The sequence below is a fragment of the Xiphophorus maculatus genome, chromosome 4, assembly GCF_002775205.1.
Source record: "Xiphophorus maculatus strain JP 163 A chromosome 4, X_maculatus-5.0-male, whole genome shotgun sequence".
Classification (NCBI taxonomy): domain Eukaryota; kingdom Metazoa; phylum Chordata; class Actinopteri; order Cyprinodontiformes; family Poeciliidae; genus Xiphophorus; species Xiphophorus maculatus.
The window spans coordinates 10,434,549-10,453,606 of record NC_036446.1 but is presented as its reverse complement, the minus strand read 5'-3'; the positions used below and the strand labels follow the sequence as shown (position 1 = coordinate 10,453,606).

At 38.0% G+C, this 19,058-nt stretch overlaps 1 protein-coding gene across 2 annotated transcripts in view; it reads left to right on the top strand.

The window, feature by feature from the left end:
• Window positions 1-19,058, top strand: part of LOC102216896 (transmembrane protein 266-like) — a 46,917-nt gene that overhangs the window by 18,189 nt on the left and 9,670 nt on the right. For both annotated transcript variants that reach the window (XM_023333040.1, XM_005796157.2), the window contains exons 6-10: window positions 7,779-7,933; window positions 9,213-9,286; window positions 10,178-10,234; window positions 11,260-11,398; window positions 14,739-14,854. In XM_023333040.1, the coding sequence (XP_023188808.1) occupies window positions 7,779-7,933; window positions 9,213-9,286; window positions 10,178-10,234; window positions 11,260-11,398; window positions 14,739-14,854 (541 nt within the window). The remainder of the gene's footprint in view (window positions 1-7,778; window positions 7,934-9,212; window positions 9,287-10,177; window positions 10,235-11,259; window positions 11,399-14,738; window positions 14,855-19,058) is intronic.

The following is a 19,058-nucleotide window of genomic DNA, read 5'->3' as shown; positions in this document are numbered from 1 at the left end:
GAAAAGCTTTCTAACTGCGCTGCGTAGTGGTTGTTATCTAATCCTCTGTAATCATGGTTCACTTCATATTCCAGTTTATACTGGGCTGTCACACCTCATTAGGAACAATGGTACTCCTTTACTGATGCCTCTGCATATTTAAAAAAAATGCTTCTTTTTCACCACCTCTCTGTGTGTTTTGTTTTGGGTTTTTTTCCCAGAACGTCTCTGAATCCATGCTTCTACTTATATTCTCATATTCTGCCCTGTCTTCTTTAAGCAAGTACTGTTTAATTTCCACCCCTCTGCATTTTCTTCTACCCAGACTCACACTGACTTGTATTCAGTGTACGGACTTGTCAGTACCACAACACTAGATCAGAGAAAGCAACCTGTGTCATTCAGATTTATTTAATTTAGTGGGTGAAAGAGTTGATGGTTTGGAGATTTCCAGCACACGACCGCTGTGTTGCCAAACAGAATGTTCCCATCAGGAGCAAAGTGGGCGACATTGTGGGAGGTGGTTGTTTTAGGTAGCATCAGGGGGCAGCTGCAGTGTTAGCGGTTTTGGCGCCATGGTAAGTGGAGTGTAGTTATTATTAGAGTTGGGCCCATCCATCTTCCTGTCTAGAAAAAACCCTGGAAGGACCAAGGTGGCGTGGGCTTGTGTTCAGCACTTTCATGTCCTCCCACACACCCCTTAGTCGTCAAGCTGCTTCTGTTTTTTGCTCTGTTTTTTTTCTCTCTCTCTCTTATTTTCCATCGCTTATCTGGTAAAGAGTTTTTTGGTTTTGGTTTTCACAGATATATCTCTCTGACCTGCTCCCATTAGTCGTCCCCCTACAAGATTCTTGCCCTTTATGCTCAACAGCGCTCTGCATGTTCTCCATTACTACATCCATTAACCCTTAAGACCTCAACATACCTGTCCGCATCTGTGAATGTGAGCTGCTTGAGCCATGCTAACGTCCAGTTCCAGTCCAGTTCCAGAGGATTAACAGAAGACAAAAAACAACAATCCTTGTCTTACTTGTTTTTACATTTTCCCCTACTTAAATATTTTTGTATCAGGAACCACAGTAACACAAACCTGCATTTGTGTCTGAAACTGATACTTCAATTGTTGTACAGTACAGAATTCGCACCTCTGCTAAAGAAATCTTGGTCTTAACCTTCACAGCTTTATAGTGATACTTACTCTCATGTTCTTGATTGATGTAGCATCAACTCATCTCATTGTTGGAGGTAATCTAATCAGAATCTTTTAATGTCTGCCACTTTTAATGGCTGTTTCAGGACACCGATCTTTCCAAACAGTAGCCTCCAGACTTTGATATGCACCATCTTTATTTTTGTGCCAGTTGGACTGTGGAGGTTTTAACAAGCAGCTGAAGAAATTTTGCATCCAATAAGCTTTTGTCTGAACTTGAGCTTTCATGAATGTTTGTTTTGGTTTATTCTTCTGTATTTTTTGTTGTTGCATACTTTATTGGGATCCATTATGTGAAGCAATCTGGGGCCTTTTGTTTGTGGAACCAGCTATTTAAATGACTTTTTACTTAGTTTACAAGTGAACCCCAGCAGTGTGTACAGATGATGAAACTTTTGCAACACATGCTTTGTGGTCGAGCAGACAGTAGAGGCTGGGAGGTATAAATAATGTGGTCTTTCTCTGATTTTTTTCCACTTTCTGTTGGGAGATTCATTATTAATATTTATTGTCCAATATATCCAGTGTCTTCCTCTTCACACTTTCAAAGCATCTCAGCTTTACCACTCTATGCAGTCCTGATTAGTCAGTACTTTACAGAACCAACATTTGATGCTGTTTCAGAATCAAATCTTTTAGGCTTTGTCTTTACGAATTTTGCAGATAAACGGACAAGACATTTTGCTCATTCTTCTTTGCAAAAATATCTAAAGTATTGTCAGGTCGAAAGGAAAACTCTGTAAATCAACTGTAAGTCTAAACCAAACCTGTGATCATATTCAAAATGTGAAATAAGTGATATGATCAGCAAGACGGTCTTACTGTCTGAAAACAGGGGTTTTGGATTAACAAAATATTCACTATGTAATTTTGATTAATTTTCTTTTCAAGTTGCCATATTGGGTGATTAAACCACCTTGTGCCATTGATTGAAATTACAAGTTAACACCTGAGCAATGGAGTGATGTCACATCCCATCCCAGTGATGGGTGTGTGGCTGCCAGACGCTGAGACAGAAGCATATGTTGTTGGTATGACTGGTCCAAATGTGCAAGGAGTCCATGGTTAGGTACCAACACCAGATGGTTTATCTAAATTTGTTGTAAGGAACAGGAAAAAACAAGTCCTCCTATCGTGTACCACCTACCAGCTTTGGTGCCAAAGGTCCAAACTTGTATTTTGGAAATAACAACGCATAATTTTGTGAAGAAATTGGCTCTGTGGCGCAATGTTTTGAACATTACTCACACTGTGACTTTTTCTGTAATTAATTAATATAATTATAATTGTATAATATATAATTGTGTTGTATTTCAATGCACTGTCAGGCAAATTCACAGCTATTTTACAGGTACTGAATGGATGCAAAACTAAATTTGTTCATCGTTAATTCTGAACAGAGACACGGGAAGAGATCTACTTCTAAAATAGCTTTACCAACCAAATAGCATCTCACCTCAAAGACTGTCCATATTTAAATTATAGGAATGAATGGAGTAAAGTCCACCCATATTTATGTACATCTAGAGTAAGAAACATTGCATTCTCACGGGAAAAAAACTGTTTGTGTTACTCTGATTGCGCAACAAAATAAAGCTAATATAGAAATTAAATTAAATTAAATTAAAAATCAAATCATGACAACCTGGTGGCATCTTTAATGTAAAAAAACAACTAAATAAACAATCTGTTGTCCCACTAGCTTCACAAAAATAGGTCCGGGTGTCGCAGAAGGTGGGATTCATCCTTGTTTCTCTTAAGGTAGGCCTGATATGTGGGTAGATATTTATTCTAAACAACCAAAGTTTTAAATTGTGTTTAGAATCCTAACTGAGAGGATAATGGCAATGCGTTGCAAAATGTAGGTTTAATTTGCTCCCATCAACATGACTTAATGGGTGTGTTTTGTATCTACATGTATTTAGTCAAACTTGTACATGGAAATATGCAGAAATTAGGTAAATAGCCAGTAAAAAAAACTGTTGCAAAACATGCAGCTGATTTATCTTAACATACTGCATGCCTTATTTTATTCAAAAGTAAAAAAGTAGAATGTTAAAATCCTCCTTTTCAGAGTAATGCTCTCTCAAAGGGCTCTCACCTGGCTGAGCCAATTTGTTCTGATTTAATTAGAGTGCAGAACCTCTCTCGGAGTCTGACCTGCCTTCCTGTTATCTTCTCAAGTCCTCTGCCACATGGACTGCTGCAGGCCCATCTGGTAGAGAGACAGCCTTAGACAAAATCTTTACTATTCAGTTGTATATTACAATTTTCTTTTATTGAGAGTATGTTTTTTCCCTGCAAATTATTTTTATTTAGTTACCCTTTAAAATTCATATTAAATTTACTCAATTCAAATTCAGAAAACATCAGATTTGTTGTTTCTGTTGTAAGCGTATTCTGATCAATGCTTGCTGTGAATGTCTGGAAATATATCAGTATCAGTGTGGTACACAGACATGGATTATAAAATAGATTCATCTGTGTATGATAAATATGCTACATTGATTCAGTTTAATCTGAAGCAATGTAATCTGATGGAACATTTGTCTTGTATTCAGTCAAGGTCGACTTTAAGTCACCTAATTTGGTTTTAGTCAGTTGGTCACACATCAGTTTGTTTTTTTGGGGGGGTTTTCTGTACCTGGTAAGATTCATACATTACAAATTTTCAGAGTCAGAGGAACAAAACAGCGAGATGTTCTGAAAATGAGGATAGAAATCATGTCAGTGTTTTATTAGTCCTTATACAGTAAATTGCCAACAATTTTTGCTCATGATTCCAAACGATGATATCCATGTGCTCCAGTCAGTTTCTTAGCCACATACGTGTGAAATTCAGCACCTTTTCTTTCAGACTGATTCTACAAACATTTGTTAAAGAATAGGTCGCTTCCAGAACTGCTAAATGAATTCCAGCAAGGTAAAATGATAGGATGCCAACTGTGCAGTGAGTCCAGTCATAATTTCCTTGCTACCCAATGTTCCACATTGAACTGTTATTGGAGTTTTAATGACGTGGAAGTAATTGGTGACAACTGCAATTCGACCAGAAAGTGGTAAATCATGTAAATCCCATAGTATGGTTAGTGAATTTTAAAGAGCAGTGTATGCAGGTTGGCGACTTTTTGCTAAATTAATAGCTACAAACTTCATGTGGCCTTTAGGTTAGCTTAGTAACAGCTTGTAGACAGATATGTGAAATGGCTTTTTATGGGCAATCCAAGCCTTACATCACCAAGAGCAATAAATAGCATCAAATGCAGTGGTGTAAAGCACTCCACCACTGGACATCAAAGCAATGTAGTTGTGTTGTCTGGACTGATGAATCACACATTTCTGTTAATTACTCTAATGGACGAGTTAATCTGAACATTGGAGTATGGGTTTGGCAGTTGCCAGCAGAACAAGAGGAGCCCAAATGCAATATTTCAAGTGTAATGTTTGGTAAAGATGGGCGATTTGCTGAAACATTGTAGGAACTGTTTGGTGATGTACCCTCTTGTTCAGATAAACCTCAGTGCCAGTGCAGAAGTGAAGGTCTATAAAGACATGGGTGAACAAGTTAAGCTGTGGAAGAACTTGATTGGCCTACATAGAGTCCTGCCTTCAACCCAAGATTAGATTCAAGATTAAATGGAATGGAGACTCGGATTTAGGCTTTAAGTCCAACATCAGTGTCTGACCTTACAAATACACTTCTGGAAGAATAGTCAAATATTCCCAGGAACACACTCCTAAAGTTTTCTAGGTCAAGCATATATTTTTGTAATATGGTATAGAAAAAAGTGTAAAGGTAAAATGGTGGAATGCTTTGCTGTCTTTTTTTAAAAGAGATCAAAATCAAAGAAATCATTGTTCTTGTACAGCTTATTATCTGAACTCATATACTCAACATCACAGCATATCTTAAGTTTTGAGGAAAAAAGCATACAACAGCCAAATGGAGGATATTTTTCTATTTTAAGGTTGTCAGATGGTGAAAACAGCTGGTAGAAAAGCTGTGCAACACCAAAGTCATGCCGCTGTCATAAGTGTTAACTGATGATGATATTTCACAAGCTACAGAAGGATCAGAGAGGATGATAAACACAAAACAGAACCAGCTAGTCTAACTTAACTAAACCTAAATGTTATTCCAAACTAATCAACGAAAATCCAAATTTACTTCATTTTAATTGACTGCATGTTGGAGTATAAATTTGTCTACTTCACTGGTGTTAAATTTCTCAATTGTTTATTGCAAAAACAATGTTTTGTTCATCTCTTTTACCTCTTCTAACAGTTGCTGTCACCAACTGTTTAAAACTCCTCAGGTAATTGCCCATTGAAGATAAAACAAAACAACCTTTGAGTACAAGACAATGGCAACATTTGCACTAATATTTACATATATCATGTACCTACAGTCATAACAAATAGCTCCTCATTCTTGAAAACGAGTTTTTGTTTGGTTTCATGCAAATTCTGCCAAAACGGTTCTGTATAAAGCCGGAAAAACAAATTTCATCCATCCATCCATTTTCTGTACACCCTTGTCCCTAGAGGAGTTGGGAGGGTTGCTGGTGCCTGTCTCCAGCTAACGTTTCGGGCGAGAGGCGGGGTACACCCTGGACAGGTCGCCAGTCTGTCGCCCCTGCCTGGGCTGCTAGTTAGCATTTTTTAGGATCAAAATGCTAACTAGCAGCCCAGGCAGGAGTGACTTCGGTTAGAGATCTTCAAATAGTAATAATAATTTTAACGTCTATCCCATAAATAAAAGCAAAAAACCTCAAGATTAAATCAAGGATAGTGAAAAAATAGAAATAAAAATCGTCACCCATGGCCTCAGTGCACAGTGGTGAAGGTTCTGTTCTTGATTTATAAACAGGCTCTGTAAAATAACCCAGAAAATAGATCTATACCACAGCCCTGCTTTAGGTTGTTTGTTGTTACTTGCTGTACCTTAAAGTGATCAATGGATCTATCAAAGCTGTAGGAGACTGTAACCTTTATAAAGTTCTGTGAGGACCGTATTTCATTTTTATCACTTCCTCTTCCTCCAGAGTTTTATAGTTGTAGCCTTTTTCTGCCTTCCAGCGGTGGAATGAAGCATTAACTTGATAAAAGGCAAAGACCATGATGGGCTTTCAATCAGACGGTGAAATTTGGCTGAACCATAACTTATGAAAATGCCTGCTTTTTCAAACTTGTATTTTTAATAGTTTCTTTATTGTAAAATAAAAAGAGATTTTACAAAACAGCTACAATAAATGTTGGATGTGCTAAAGTCAAGGTTGAGCACTTTACAATGACACCTACAATTGTGTTAAGTGGTTGCAAACCAAACATTGTCTTTATGCTACTTTAGAAAAAATATCCAGCCTTCAACTATCTCTTGCTTTTGACTATTACTTTATATTTTATTGTAAAAAAAATCTTTTTAAATGGATTAATTTATTTAATTCCAGTAATTTTATACCCTGCAGCAAAACTTAAGTGTTGGAACTTAAATTATTACTCGAAGGATCTGAGACGTCTTTAAACATTGCTTTCCAGATTAAAATGAAGCGCTTTAATAGTTATACTGTTATACTGAATGAAATGTTCACATTCCTCCATGATGTGTGGTGTAAAATCGTTTCTGAGGCCGCAGCCATTTTGCCACCATTGCAGCTCATATTAGCACCATGCCAAGGAATGAAGACATGATCAGAGGAGGGAAACGCTCTGCCAAAGTCTGCCTCATCCATGCCAGACCATGAGGAGATGGGAAAGGTAGTGGGCAGAGCCAACTTTCCATTCCAGCTGGAAAGCTGGAAAAGAGGCATTGTTTTTCTCAGCTCCGGCTGTCGGCCCTTGTAGCTGATATGCACGAGTCAGTGGAAACAATTTACTATTTCAGAACAGGATTCAGACACTTTAATAATTTAATGTTTGCATAATTACCATATCTATCAGCACCCAGTGATCACAAAATAACTTTGTCTGTTTTCAGTTTTTAAAAATGTGTCTAATAATAATCGGAAAGCAAGTTCCCTTTAAAAAACAATTCACACATCGGTTCCTCCTTCTTCTGTATAATACAGCCAGTCTTCTGTTTTGAGGCACTATTTGTGTGAAGCAGAAAACTCTTCCTTCTCAGTGTTATCCCCTACAGGGACTTCCTTCATTGCCACATAAAAAGAAGCCCATCAGTATTCTGGTTACAGAACTGATAGTGAAAATAGTGGTTCACAGAGCCTCACTGTCCCTCTCTCTGTCAATGGTGTCTCTGACCACCGTTCGCTCTGACTGTCAACCCCAAACCTCGCCTGAATTTGAACGAACATCACCTTTCATGATTGGAAACTGACGCCCTCTTTTGGTCATGTTTGGAACTTCAAGCAAAGCACCTAAAACATCAAGTTGGTGGTATGGGTGGATGCTTATAAGAGTAAATATGTAATTCTTGCTATTTTTAAGATAATGTGCAATATTTTATGTTTAATATGGGTCTGACTGATTTACAATCTCTGTTCTGTATTCAAATTGCTCAAACAAAATGTGAAATGCTGGTGATTTTTTAAAGTTTTAACTTACCCACCACCCATCTTCCCATTTCTCGTAGGTCCAACTGGCTGAAGCCTTGCTGTGGGCGTCGAGTGGCTCTGTGGCAGGTCTGCCTGTTCAGTGCTGGCTTCAACTGTGTGCTGGTGGCCTGTGTTATTCTGGTGGTGCTTTTTCTGTCTTTGGAGTTGCTCATAGACACCAAACTCTTACAATGTAAGAATTTGATTTGTTCTGTTTTGCTCTATAAATTTCTTTCTTGCTATGGGAAAATGTGCTACTTTAATCATGATTTGTCATTATTTACTCTACCTCTGGTTTCCTGCACATCCATCTTTTGGAAAGCACTATTTAAAACAAAGAGAAAACAGATGCCTTTATTTTCATAATTAACATTTTGCTGCAGTTGTACAATCTTTCAGCAGGTATCACTTATCCAGGAATGTCTGGAAAATACCTTGCTCTTTTGAACAGAAAACAATTACAAAAATACCTAAAAGTAATGATGGAAAATTAATGTCCAGTAATTACAAGAGTATACACAACTAAAATAAAAAATCAGAAGCCTCAAAGTAAAACTGAATGTGGTTTATGTCTTTGCTCTTGGCACTTTTAATTTCATTTAGTTTAATTTTTATTTTATTTTATTTTCCATCCATCCACAGTCTTTACTGCATATCTTTGCCTTACCAGCTCAAGCCAGCCTTTTATTTTGTATTTTGTTTTGGTTTTGGGATTGATCACACATTTGGCACCAAATAGACTCATTTCTGGGACACTAACTTCATGGGAGTTCATACTTGCATATTCTCATTGGAAGAGATTAATTAATTAATTAAACCTTGGAACCATCCTCGTCTGGGCTTTTCTGAACTCTTTGAAGGAATTGTATTGTATGTAAACGTCTAACTTTAAAGACAGAAATAAAAAATAAATAAATAAAAAATTGGTAATTCTGAATTACATATAGCACTAAAAGTGTTGACTAATTCTATATCAAACAGTGAATATAAAACGTTGTTATGTATCTGAGTTTAAGTAACTGGTTTCAGGGGTATGTCACCAATTTTGAGTTTATGGTCTGTCTGTCACAGCAGAGCTGCATGGTGAATTATTGTGATGTAGACTCATGCAGAGAGGTGATAATGAACAAAGTCTCTTGTCAGTGGCTGCCAGCATATCTCTATTGATTACTGGCCAGTATCCAGGCCTGACCAGAGTCTTAAAGCACAGACTGTTGGATTTCAGTCTCTCTAAATCTATTGTAATTTCATCTAATTCCACTGCAACTCCAGCAAGGCAAAGAGAAGGATGTGGTGGATAGTGAGGTGTGATCAGTCCTGCAAGTTAGTAGATGAGTTCTCAGATAATAGATAGGCATTTTTTCGTTTATTTTAAACTTCTTCAGGGATGCATGAGTTGTGTTTCAAAATTGATTGCAATGTCATGGCTTCTTTACAGCTAAAATATTTTCTCCTGATTCCTCATCCTTCAGTTTCCAATGCGTTTCAATTCGCCACCATCATCCACTGGATCAGCCTTATCATCCTGTCGCTTTTCTTTTCAGAGGTAAGACACGTCTTAATCACCTTATTTTTCTTTTGATTGCAGCAGAAACTGACCTTATGCAGTAATCTGTGTTCAGAAAGTTAAACTTGCTTAACATTAAGCGTGCTTAAGGGCCTGTCATCAACAATGCAAGCAAGTTATTATCTGAAGAAAGAAGAGACCCAGGATGCTGAAATTTAACCCAGTGGAACCTAAAACAACATTTCTGAACAGGATGTTTTATTGTGTACAAAATACAAAAAATATCAAGTTTTAATTTTTCGTAATTTCCAGATTGTCCTGATGCTGAATATTCTACACTGGCAGAATTTTATTATTGTCTATTTTGTCCAACAGTTCAAGTCATTTTAAATTAATAAAACTAAATCTTATTTAATTTAATCACCTTCTAATATTTTGGTCTCATTTTTATTCGTTCATGAAAACTGCTGTCATTTTTGCAAAGTCAGCCAGCTTGTATGGGTTTTAATTAAATTTTTACTGTCTAATGAAAAATAAAGAAGGAGACAAAAACTGTGATGGAAATTATCAGTCAGACAAATAGCATTGGTTTGTATATTTGGATACATCTTTAGTTTTGTCTCTAGCTTAAGGAAGTATAAGTAAGTGTCATCATCTGAGTTAAGGCCTCTGTGCTTTCCAATTTTATTTAGCCTCTTTGACCGAGTCCAGTTTCTTTACATATTATTTAGCTTAATTTTTAGTTATTATTTCATATCATTTGGTAATAACATACATTTAGAAATTAATGCAGGCAAAATCTCACAAAAGTTGCTTGGTGTGATGCCAACTCAAAAAGACTGAGAAGATGAAAAGGACTTTTGAGACATGCCAGCATTGCCTGTGGCTTATCTATTTTAAAGTTTCTCTTTGTCTTTTTGTCTCCATCAGACTGTCTTCAGAATTGTAGTGCTTGGGATCTGGGATTACATCGAAAACAAAGTGGAGGTCAGTACTGGTTCACCAGCAAAAACTTTGCAGTATATTACAATGGTGTGTTTCCATTTTACAAAGCATCTTGCTTTTATTTTACCAACCCAGTCTTTTTTTAATTTCATCAAAAACTAACAAAAAACCCCCAAAGCTACACAAACACAAACAAGGACTGTGCTCCTTGATGTTGGATAGAGTTTACCAGAGGTCTCCAATTCTCTGTAAATTCCTCTGCTTGTCCTCTAACTACATAGATCAGATACTCTGTGACACTCATTGTACCTTCCAAAATAACCCAAGCACAATCGCAATGCACATATTCTCAGTGGGATTTATATCTGGACTTTGAATGGATCGTCATCTAAATCATTCTGTTGTGGTTCTGGTTCTATGTTTAGGGTCACTTTTCTGTTGGAGGTGAATCTCTGGTCAAGATTAAATTTAATCAACATCAACATACGTAATGACAAATTGCATGATATACACACACACATCCTTCCATTTCATTTCTAAAAAGGCTTCCTAGAAATTAATCTTTTGTATTTATTTAAAGAGTGCTGATGAGTGTGGATTGTTAAAATTATCACTCGAAATGTTTGTTGTGAAGAAGATCACATCACAGTCATACTGTCTTACTCTGAGTTGTGAACCTTGTCATTACCGCAATTCACAGTTTAATTCTGTAAACAGAGAGAAATTGAGATGAAAGATGACGTAAATTACATACAAGTTTACTTTTGATCCTTATTAAAAGAGTCATGTATATTCTCTGTCAAGTTTCTGCTTTACTGAATCTATGCCATTGCTAGCTATTGTTACATAAAGCTTATGTACTTGTACAGCTCCTGCAAACTTAGCACACTTTTTAACTCCACCAATCTGTGCATTAAGTTCTTTTCTGACACTCTGCTACCTTACACAAACACACACCATATATTGGCATACCATTGGACATTTAATTATTCATACACCTTAACGCCTAAGTAACTTTTGTTTTATTTTTTTCATAATTGTAAATATGCTTGTGTTTACATCCCCAGGTGTTTGACGGTGCTGTCATTGTGCTTTCTCTGGCCCCAATGGTGGCCTCCACAGTGGCCAATGGGCCCAGCAGCCCCTGGGACGCCATCAGCCTCATCATCACCCTGCGCATTTGGAGGGTCAAGAGGATCATCGACGGTGAGAGAGAAATAAAAACATATCTAAAAATGATTTGTCTTGTAAAGAAACTAAGTAATTTCTGAAGTCACAATGATCACAACAGAAAATTAGCTGGTTTTTCTAATAGCCTTGTTCTTCCCATCAATGTACAAATTATTTGCAGTTCAGGGCCGTACAACTATTGATCATCATTCAGAGTAAATTGGTGCCTCTCTGCTCTGACTCGGATTGATTTGAAGGGTATGGTTAAGTAGATTCAAAGAAAGTGTATTGAATGTAATTGTTGTCTCAGCTATGTTAATGCATCTCGGTTCGATCCATGTTCAGAGGTCACCCTTACAGCGGGTCTCTGACTGCATACAGGAGCGGCTGGGCACAAAACACAGCTGACTGCAGCTTGTTCATGTTCATGTTTATCAAGGATGGCTAACAGCTAACATGGCCATGTCACATTTGTAGTTCTTACTTAATCTGGTTTTTGTCATTCTTTGAGTGTTTCTCTCATATTCTTAACGTAAATAACCTTCCTGTCAATATTTGAATGACTTTAATCTCGGTATTAAAGTTTTAATGAAGATAAAGTCATTATCTAGGTGTCACTATTTTATTGCATAATTTAAGCGGATTTACGAATGGGAAACAGAGCCAGCAGCATATTCTGTTTTAACATACAGCTGCAGCTGGAATAAACCTATTTTCCTGCTGCTCACTTCAAGCTGAGTGATATATTTTTTTGTTTACTCAGTGGTAAAACACATCAGTAATCCACAAAAACGCTCAAGCTACTACAGCAGGTGGTCTGTCTGCATAACTTGACATATTAGGCGGCAGCAGTCTGATGATAATGGAAATGCAGAGGAACGAGCTGTTACTCACTTCTATGCAGCTGAAAAACTGGGATTTATTAGCTGTGTCAGATGGGAAATATCACCCGCTTAAAATAGAAGAGGATGCGTGTCTAAGAACACCCAGAACAAAGTAGTGTTTTTACTGAAAAGTGAAAAACTCAGTTGACTTTGTAGCTAACTTTTCAGCTCATCCAAATGAGTCCTTTGGATGAGTTCCTCGGTCTCTAGGGCATTTCTAGCATCTCAATTCAGCAGCTTATATCCAGAATCTCCTTCCTTTGGTGAGGTTACATATCTTATGATTGATGGTTGCAGCCTACACTCTCTCTTCTATTCACACATCTGAACATAAAAGTAAAATGACCTTTGATCTTCACTACTCTTCATAAACTAACATCGGTTATGGTGTGAGGTTGTTTGTCAGGATTTTTTTTTACTGTCTTCAGCAAGTTAATACTTTCCCAGTGACACACAACGCTATTTACAATGGCAAGATAGAAAATGTAATCAGGTCAGGTCTGTCACTCTCTGGAAACACTGGAGTGTTTTAAAATGAATATTGTTAATAAAAATAAAAAAACTGCTAAAGGTTTGCTTAATGAGTAGAAACAGAAACACAATTTCTTCAAACAAAAAATAGAAATAGTTACATACTGGCAATCACATCATTAAAATAATGTTGACAAAGATAATATTATTATATTTAATATGTACCGGGTCTTTTTTTATAAACAAGCTCTATGCTAGCTACCAAGTGTGAATAAGTCTTGTTTTACGTTTTCAGACGGGAGTCTGTGATTTTGCCGTATTTTTCATTGGCTTGTGCATTCAGTCAAACATCCAATGAGGCGAGTTAACAGAGCGGAGCAGGACAATGTGTTGGCCTCTTTGACTTTTACGAGAATCCTTTGTGGTGTAAATTACACTTGCAAGTGTCTGCTGCACAAAAGCTGCCATCACTGCTGAGATTTGCACACATGCAGACGCTCACACAAACAGAAACGCAGTATAAACACGCGGCTGACTCTGACGCAAGCGTCTACAGAAATATGTGTCACATTTTGTGGCCAGACAGCAAGCTTCTGCTTGAGATTCTGTGCCTGTTTGAAGTCTGACTGAACTGACCCCTTGTGACGTCTCCTCCTTTTGTTATGTGAGCGTGCCAACATGACTATAAATAGGCATAAAGAAGCATGTGGTGTTGGCTGTGAGCTTTGCTTTGCTTTACTTTGTAAAAGAAAAGCAATGGTTCATTTTCATGCCAGCATACTTGAAACGCAGGAACCAACAGATTAAAAGACCTGAGTTCAATTGTAAGTTGCTAGGTTTAACATTTCAAGTCAGAATATATAATGTCACCATGTCTGATGTCATGCGGCAAAGTTACAACTGTGAAAACAGGAAGGTGTGAAATAGTTTGTCTGGCAACTGGGATGCCACCAGGTATCTAAATTTATTCTCATCGCGTTTGTTTAAGCAGATTACCATTCAGAATCACCCCATAAATAAACAGATATATGGTATATGGTATATGGTATGAGTGTATACTTTTGCATTCTATAACTATCGCTACTCCTTGATCTTTTTCACATTTTGTCAACAACAACTTCACACACAGATTAACTCTGTTCAGCAACGGGATGATTTCAGAAGGTATTTGGTTACATCTGATTTTTCTCAATGGTGTTAGACTAAAGAGAGCTTTCTACATATGCCTGCTACACTTCAAAGTGTTTTATTTGTAAAAAAAAATTAAACCATTGATTATTTTCTTCGTTTTTCATAGTTTTTTGCTACTTTGTTTTAGTCTTGCATAAAATCTCAATAAAATAAATTGAAACTTGTGGTTATAATTAAATTTTGACTAGAATCAGATGCAAACATAAAACTTCTGTCCAGGTGTTGTTGGCTGATATGGCTTAAAATGAGCCCACACACATTTGAATGACAAAATCCATGTCTTTTGTTTTATTTTCCAGCTTTCTTTTTGCACATCAAACCATTGCAGAAATACAAATCAGTTGAAACAAAAGTTGAGCCTGATTTATTTGCATCCAACATGAAACTGTTGGCAAACTAGTGATGTTTCCAAAACCATGTAGCACTTCTGTCCATATGGATTTTTGTGACTCTTGTCAGAAAATACTTTATTTTGGCTATGTCTTATAAGAGTGTACTTAAAATTTATTTAAGCTTTAAATAAACTTTATGTCAGGACAAGTGAGCTCTTTTCTTTTTTAGCACCTTGGTTTATTCATTCAGTGAGGTTATAATGTTACTATTAAACCCGGATGGTGGTCTATGTGATGATGGATGTCTTGGGAGTGAAGGGCTAATTGTCCAGCCACACTGACCTCCGACCTTTAAATAGTCCTGATAAGATACAGGACTTTTATAGAAAAGTAACTGATGTGTCTAAATACTATGCATCAAAAACCAGTCCCCACATGTTAAACTGTTAAAATCCTTTTCATATTTATTTTTTCCCTGTCGTCCTTCTACATTTTTAGCGTATGTCCTGCAAGTCAAAGTTGAGATGGAACTGGAGATCCAGCAGTGTGAGAAGACGAAGGCTGTGAGGGAGGAGCAGCTGGAGCGTCTCACTCAGATCTGTCAGGAGCAGGCTGTAAGTCCACATCCAGAAAAAACCCTCAGAGGCAGTTTTTTTTGACACTTGTGCACAAACGTATAGGTCAGTATGCACATGTGATCTCAGAAACTGTCTTTGAGGTTGATTCTGCTTTACATTCTGCAATATTTTGACAGAAAAGGTTGTTTTGTCAAACAAGAAGACTTTAACGTTGTTAAAAGCTGTTTTGTAGAAGTTGTTCTATCTTTTAAAAGAATTTCTGCTCACGAAATGTTCTGTGATACAAAAAATCACAGAAAACCTTTACAATACTTAAAAAAATGATGGTGCATTTCTAGCTCAAGATTTAAAGTGAGTTAAAATGAGAAGGACGATGTCCAGACAAGATCAACAAAATATTGGACATATATAGCACAACATAATGTCACATATGTCAAAGTATATCCTAAAAATCAGTAACAATTGTACCTAACCCCAGGACATTAAAGATGCTGAATTATATTTGTTTTAGATACAAACACAATCATTTTAAAATTTGTGCTGCATTTTCCAACTGGTAATGTGTCAGAAATATTTTCTGTCATCAATCTGACCAAGATTTTTGGGTTATTAATTTGTTATTAGGTATTCTTCTACATAAACTTGTCTTTTTTAATTCAATAGAATTAAAAATATATATATTTGCATCCTTACAGAGTCTTTCTATTTTTGTCAGAAAAATGAAATGAACACATGTGAGAGAGACGATATAGGCCACCTTCTGTCAAATTTTAATCGGAGTTTGATGGATGAGTGATTGATGACTAATAGATTTTGATTTCCGGTCACAGGATGCCCCTCCCCCACCTTTCCCACCCATCCCCCACACAGATCCGTTATTCCCACGCCTTCTGACCTCTATGGATTTGAATCAGCCAATAGAAACAGACAAGGGGTTCGGCCTTTACTGTTTCTGCTATAAGTAATGTTGGAAAAATCAAGCACTCTACTTGTAAGAGTTGTTCAAGAACTTTACAATGAATGGAACTAAACGAGTTCATCCTGCTGCTGAGAAAAATGGACCTACCTCCTCTGCATCAATTGATACGGATTCGAAGTTACCTAGCCCTAAGACATTCGCTAAAATGATGAAGTCAACACCGTTAACAAACAAATACTTGCTTGCTGAACAAGAAGAAGAAGAACCTGATATTGTATATGAGATCCCGATAGCAGTGAAACCGGATATGTGCCCTGTGCTGGATAAACCTGCAAGCTCACCTTCATCGCCTGATGCATCTGCCTCAAACACTGCTGATAAAAGAGAAATACCGACAGGCGGAACGTCTCTTCTATGCGAGACCCCAATATCCATCTATGACAACTCCAGGTTTGGAGCGGATGCCCCGAAGAAATCGACATTTTATCTGTGTCGTGTGCAGAGCCCGGTATTTGGATCTCTCAAGGCAGACTGGTCTTTAAAACCTCATGGTCTATGGGGGTCATGGGGTTATGTTTTCCGTTATGAGATCGGAGAGCTTTACCTGTACCAGCTGGACAAGGATGAGGAGCTTTCACCGATATCAAATACATGCAGCCTCACCTATAACGACTGGGCAGTGCTAAGGCTCGCAATTCCTTGCGCCAATGAAGATATGGAATTGGCCTTAGAGCAAAATACAAGAGAAGATGAGGCTGACCCTCGATCTGCAAAGAAAACCAGAAGACAGTGTTTCCCGACCGATACTGAAATTGGAAAGGGACAAATTCTTTTCAGCGCAGTGTGGAAAACGAAAACTACAGAATCAGGGCGCTGGTCCTTAAGGGCGAGCAGACAGAGGGGACAATTTGCAGTGACCAACTGACCTGACCGACATGTTTTAGGAGATGTGGGGGGAACCGGAGCACCCGGAGAAAACCCACGCAAACACGGGGAGAACATGCAAACTCCACACAGATGGTGTCTGTGAAGACGCAGCGCTAACCGCTGCACCACCGTGCTGCCCACGTTTTTTCCAATTGGGTTGGGAAGGGATCTATTTTCTAGTTTGTCAATGGGGGGAAGAACTTTTTAAATTTGGTCTTGACGGAGCGTGGCATGGCGCCCCGTTCACAGAGGCTACAACCTCCATGCGTTTGATTCCAGTCCTCGGTTCGTCTCCTGCACGTCTTTCTCCTTCTCTAAATATCAAAATCAAGAACTTTAGACACGTTCTTGATTGTCTTCACTTGTTTGTTTCTTTTTTGGCTTCTTCCATCGCAGAGTGTTTCGTACTTTCTTCCAAAATGAAATTTTAGACTTTTTCTTTTTACCATCTGGATTGTCCAAATCCTCCAGGATGGTTTCTCCAGCGACCTCGGTCTCTTCTGAGGATTCTGGATCCGTGGAAGAACCTGGTAAAAGTTCTCCTGAGAGTTCCTCCTCTGAAGAAACCTCTTGATTTAATACTTTAACTTGGTTCTGTGAGTTTTCTTCCTTCTCTTGGGAAACTGTGATGGGTTGTTGTTGGAAACCTTCTTCCTCGGCTCTCAGAGTGTCGGCCAGCAGCAGATCGTCTCTTGCTCTTTGTAAATCATTTTTCACACAAATGAGCTCCTCCTGGTGTTTTTCTGCTTGCTGTTTTAATGCAGTTACTTCGGTTTCAAACCGACTGTTTAGCTCCATGTACAAACCGTTAACATTCTCCAGCTCAGCCTTGGCACTTCTTTCCTTGTCTTGCAGGATTTTCTTCTCTGTTGTTGTGATTTCTTGGAGGATGGCATATTCAGCTCTCAGCTTCTCTAGAAGCTTCTTGTCCTCCTCTGTTTGCTCCAGGTGAGCTTTTCTCTCCTGCTCTACCTGCTGCTGGTATGTCTCAACCTCCTGCTGTAAATCCATATTGTCTCTTTCAAACCTACGTTTTATCTCCTCGTGCGAAATGTGAACCTGATCCAGTTCGTTCAGCATCTGCTTCTCTCTCTTTCTCAGAATTATGATTTCTCTAGCCATTTTTCGAAAGAGCTCCTCCTTCTCAGCTCTCAGCTTGTTGACTAGCTTCAGACTCTCTTTCTCTCTTTCTATGTTTGCGTCTTTCTCACGTTTCACCTCCTGTCTTACCAGAGAAATATCTGCTTCATACTTACATCGCAGCTCCTTGTAGGAAGTCTGGAGTTGGTCCAGTTCTTCTTGGACAGCCTCAGTTTTCTTTCTCTCAGCCTGTATTCCAGCTACAAATGCTTCCTGGCTGAGGAGGTGGGCCACCTTTAAATCCTCAAACTCCTGCTGCAAGGTCTTCTCCTTCATGTTTTTCACATCGTTGTGAACCTTGGAAGCAGTGACTTCAGCGTTAAGGTCTCCTGGATCACTGGACATCTCTTCCCTCTCTTCTCTTTCTAGTCTCTCAAGTTCTCTCTCTGCCTCTTTGACCTCATTAATAAATCTCTCTCTGAGGGCTTCCTGCTGTTTTAGCCGGAGTTCCATCTCTTCCAGCTCCGCCTCCAGGTCGGCCATGTTTTGATTGTCTTCTATTCTGGCGCTCTCCATTTCAAGACTGGAGTCCAGTCTGTGGGTTTCCTCATCTAAGATATCCAGATGTGCAGGAGCGAAGCTGCCTTGGGGGTTTTGCTGGACTCCCGTTCTCGCCTGGGGTCCCATCATTTTGTTGCAGTATTGCTGAAATAAGTGAAACATTTCTCCTCAATACAATCACTAAAGTTGTCGATTGGTAAACTACCTCACTCGTTTTTATCCAAACTCATTTCCGTTTTGGGCCAGATCAAAAACCTGAATGTTCATAAAGGGCCTGTTGTGCCAGAACATATTGATAAAAACCAATTAAATTGTTAAAATATCAATAAATAGGTGTTTCAGCATCAATAAGTGTTTCTTAAAATAACATAATATTGAACATCTTTTCACACTAATCAGTTCATCCAGGATTGTTTTTGTGCTTTTCTGCAATCAACATCACAGATTTTGTGGCGCTAATTTAGAAATATCTGTAAGGAATTTTTTACAATATTTGCGCAAACATATGATGTTAAATGTGATCTTTTATTAATCGCTCTATCGGTCATGGACTATAACTTGACATCAGGTCAGGCTGAGACAGCAGGCACTTGATCCAAAGTGTTTATGGTCAATTTTGAGAAAAAAATGTTGATAAACTCAGAAAACATGTTGATAAACTCAGAAAACATGTTGATAAACTCAGAAAACATGTTGATAAACTCAGAAAACATGTCGATGAACTCAGAAAACATGTCGATAAACTCAGAAAAC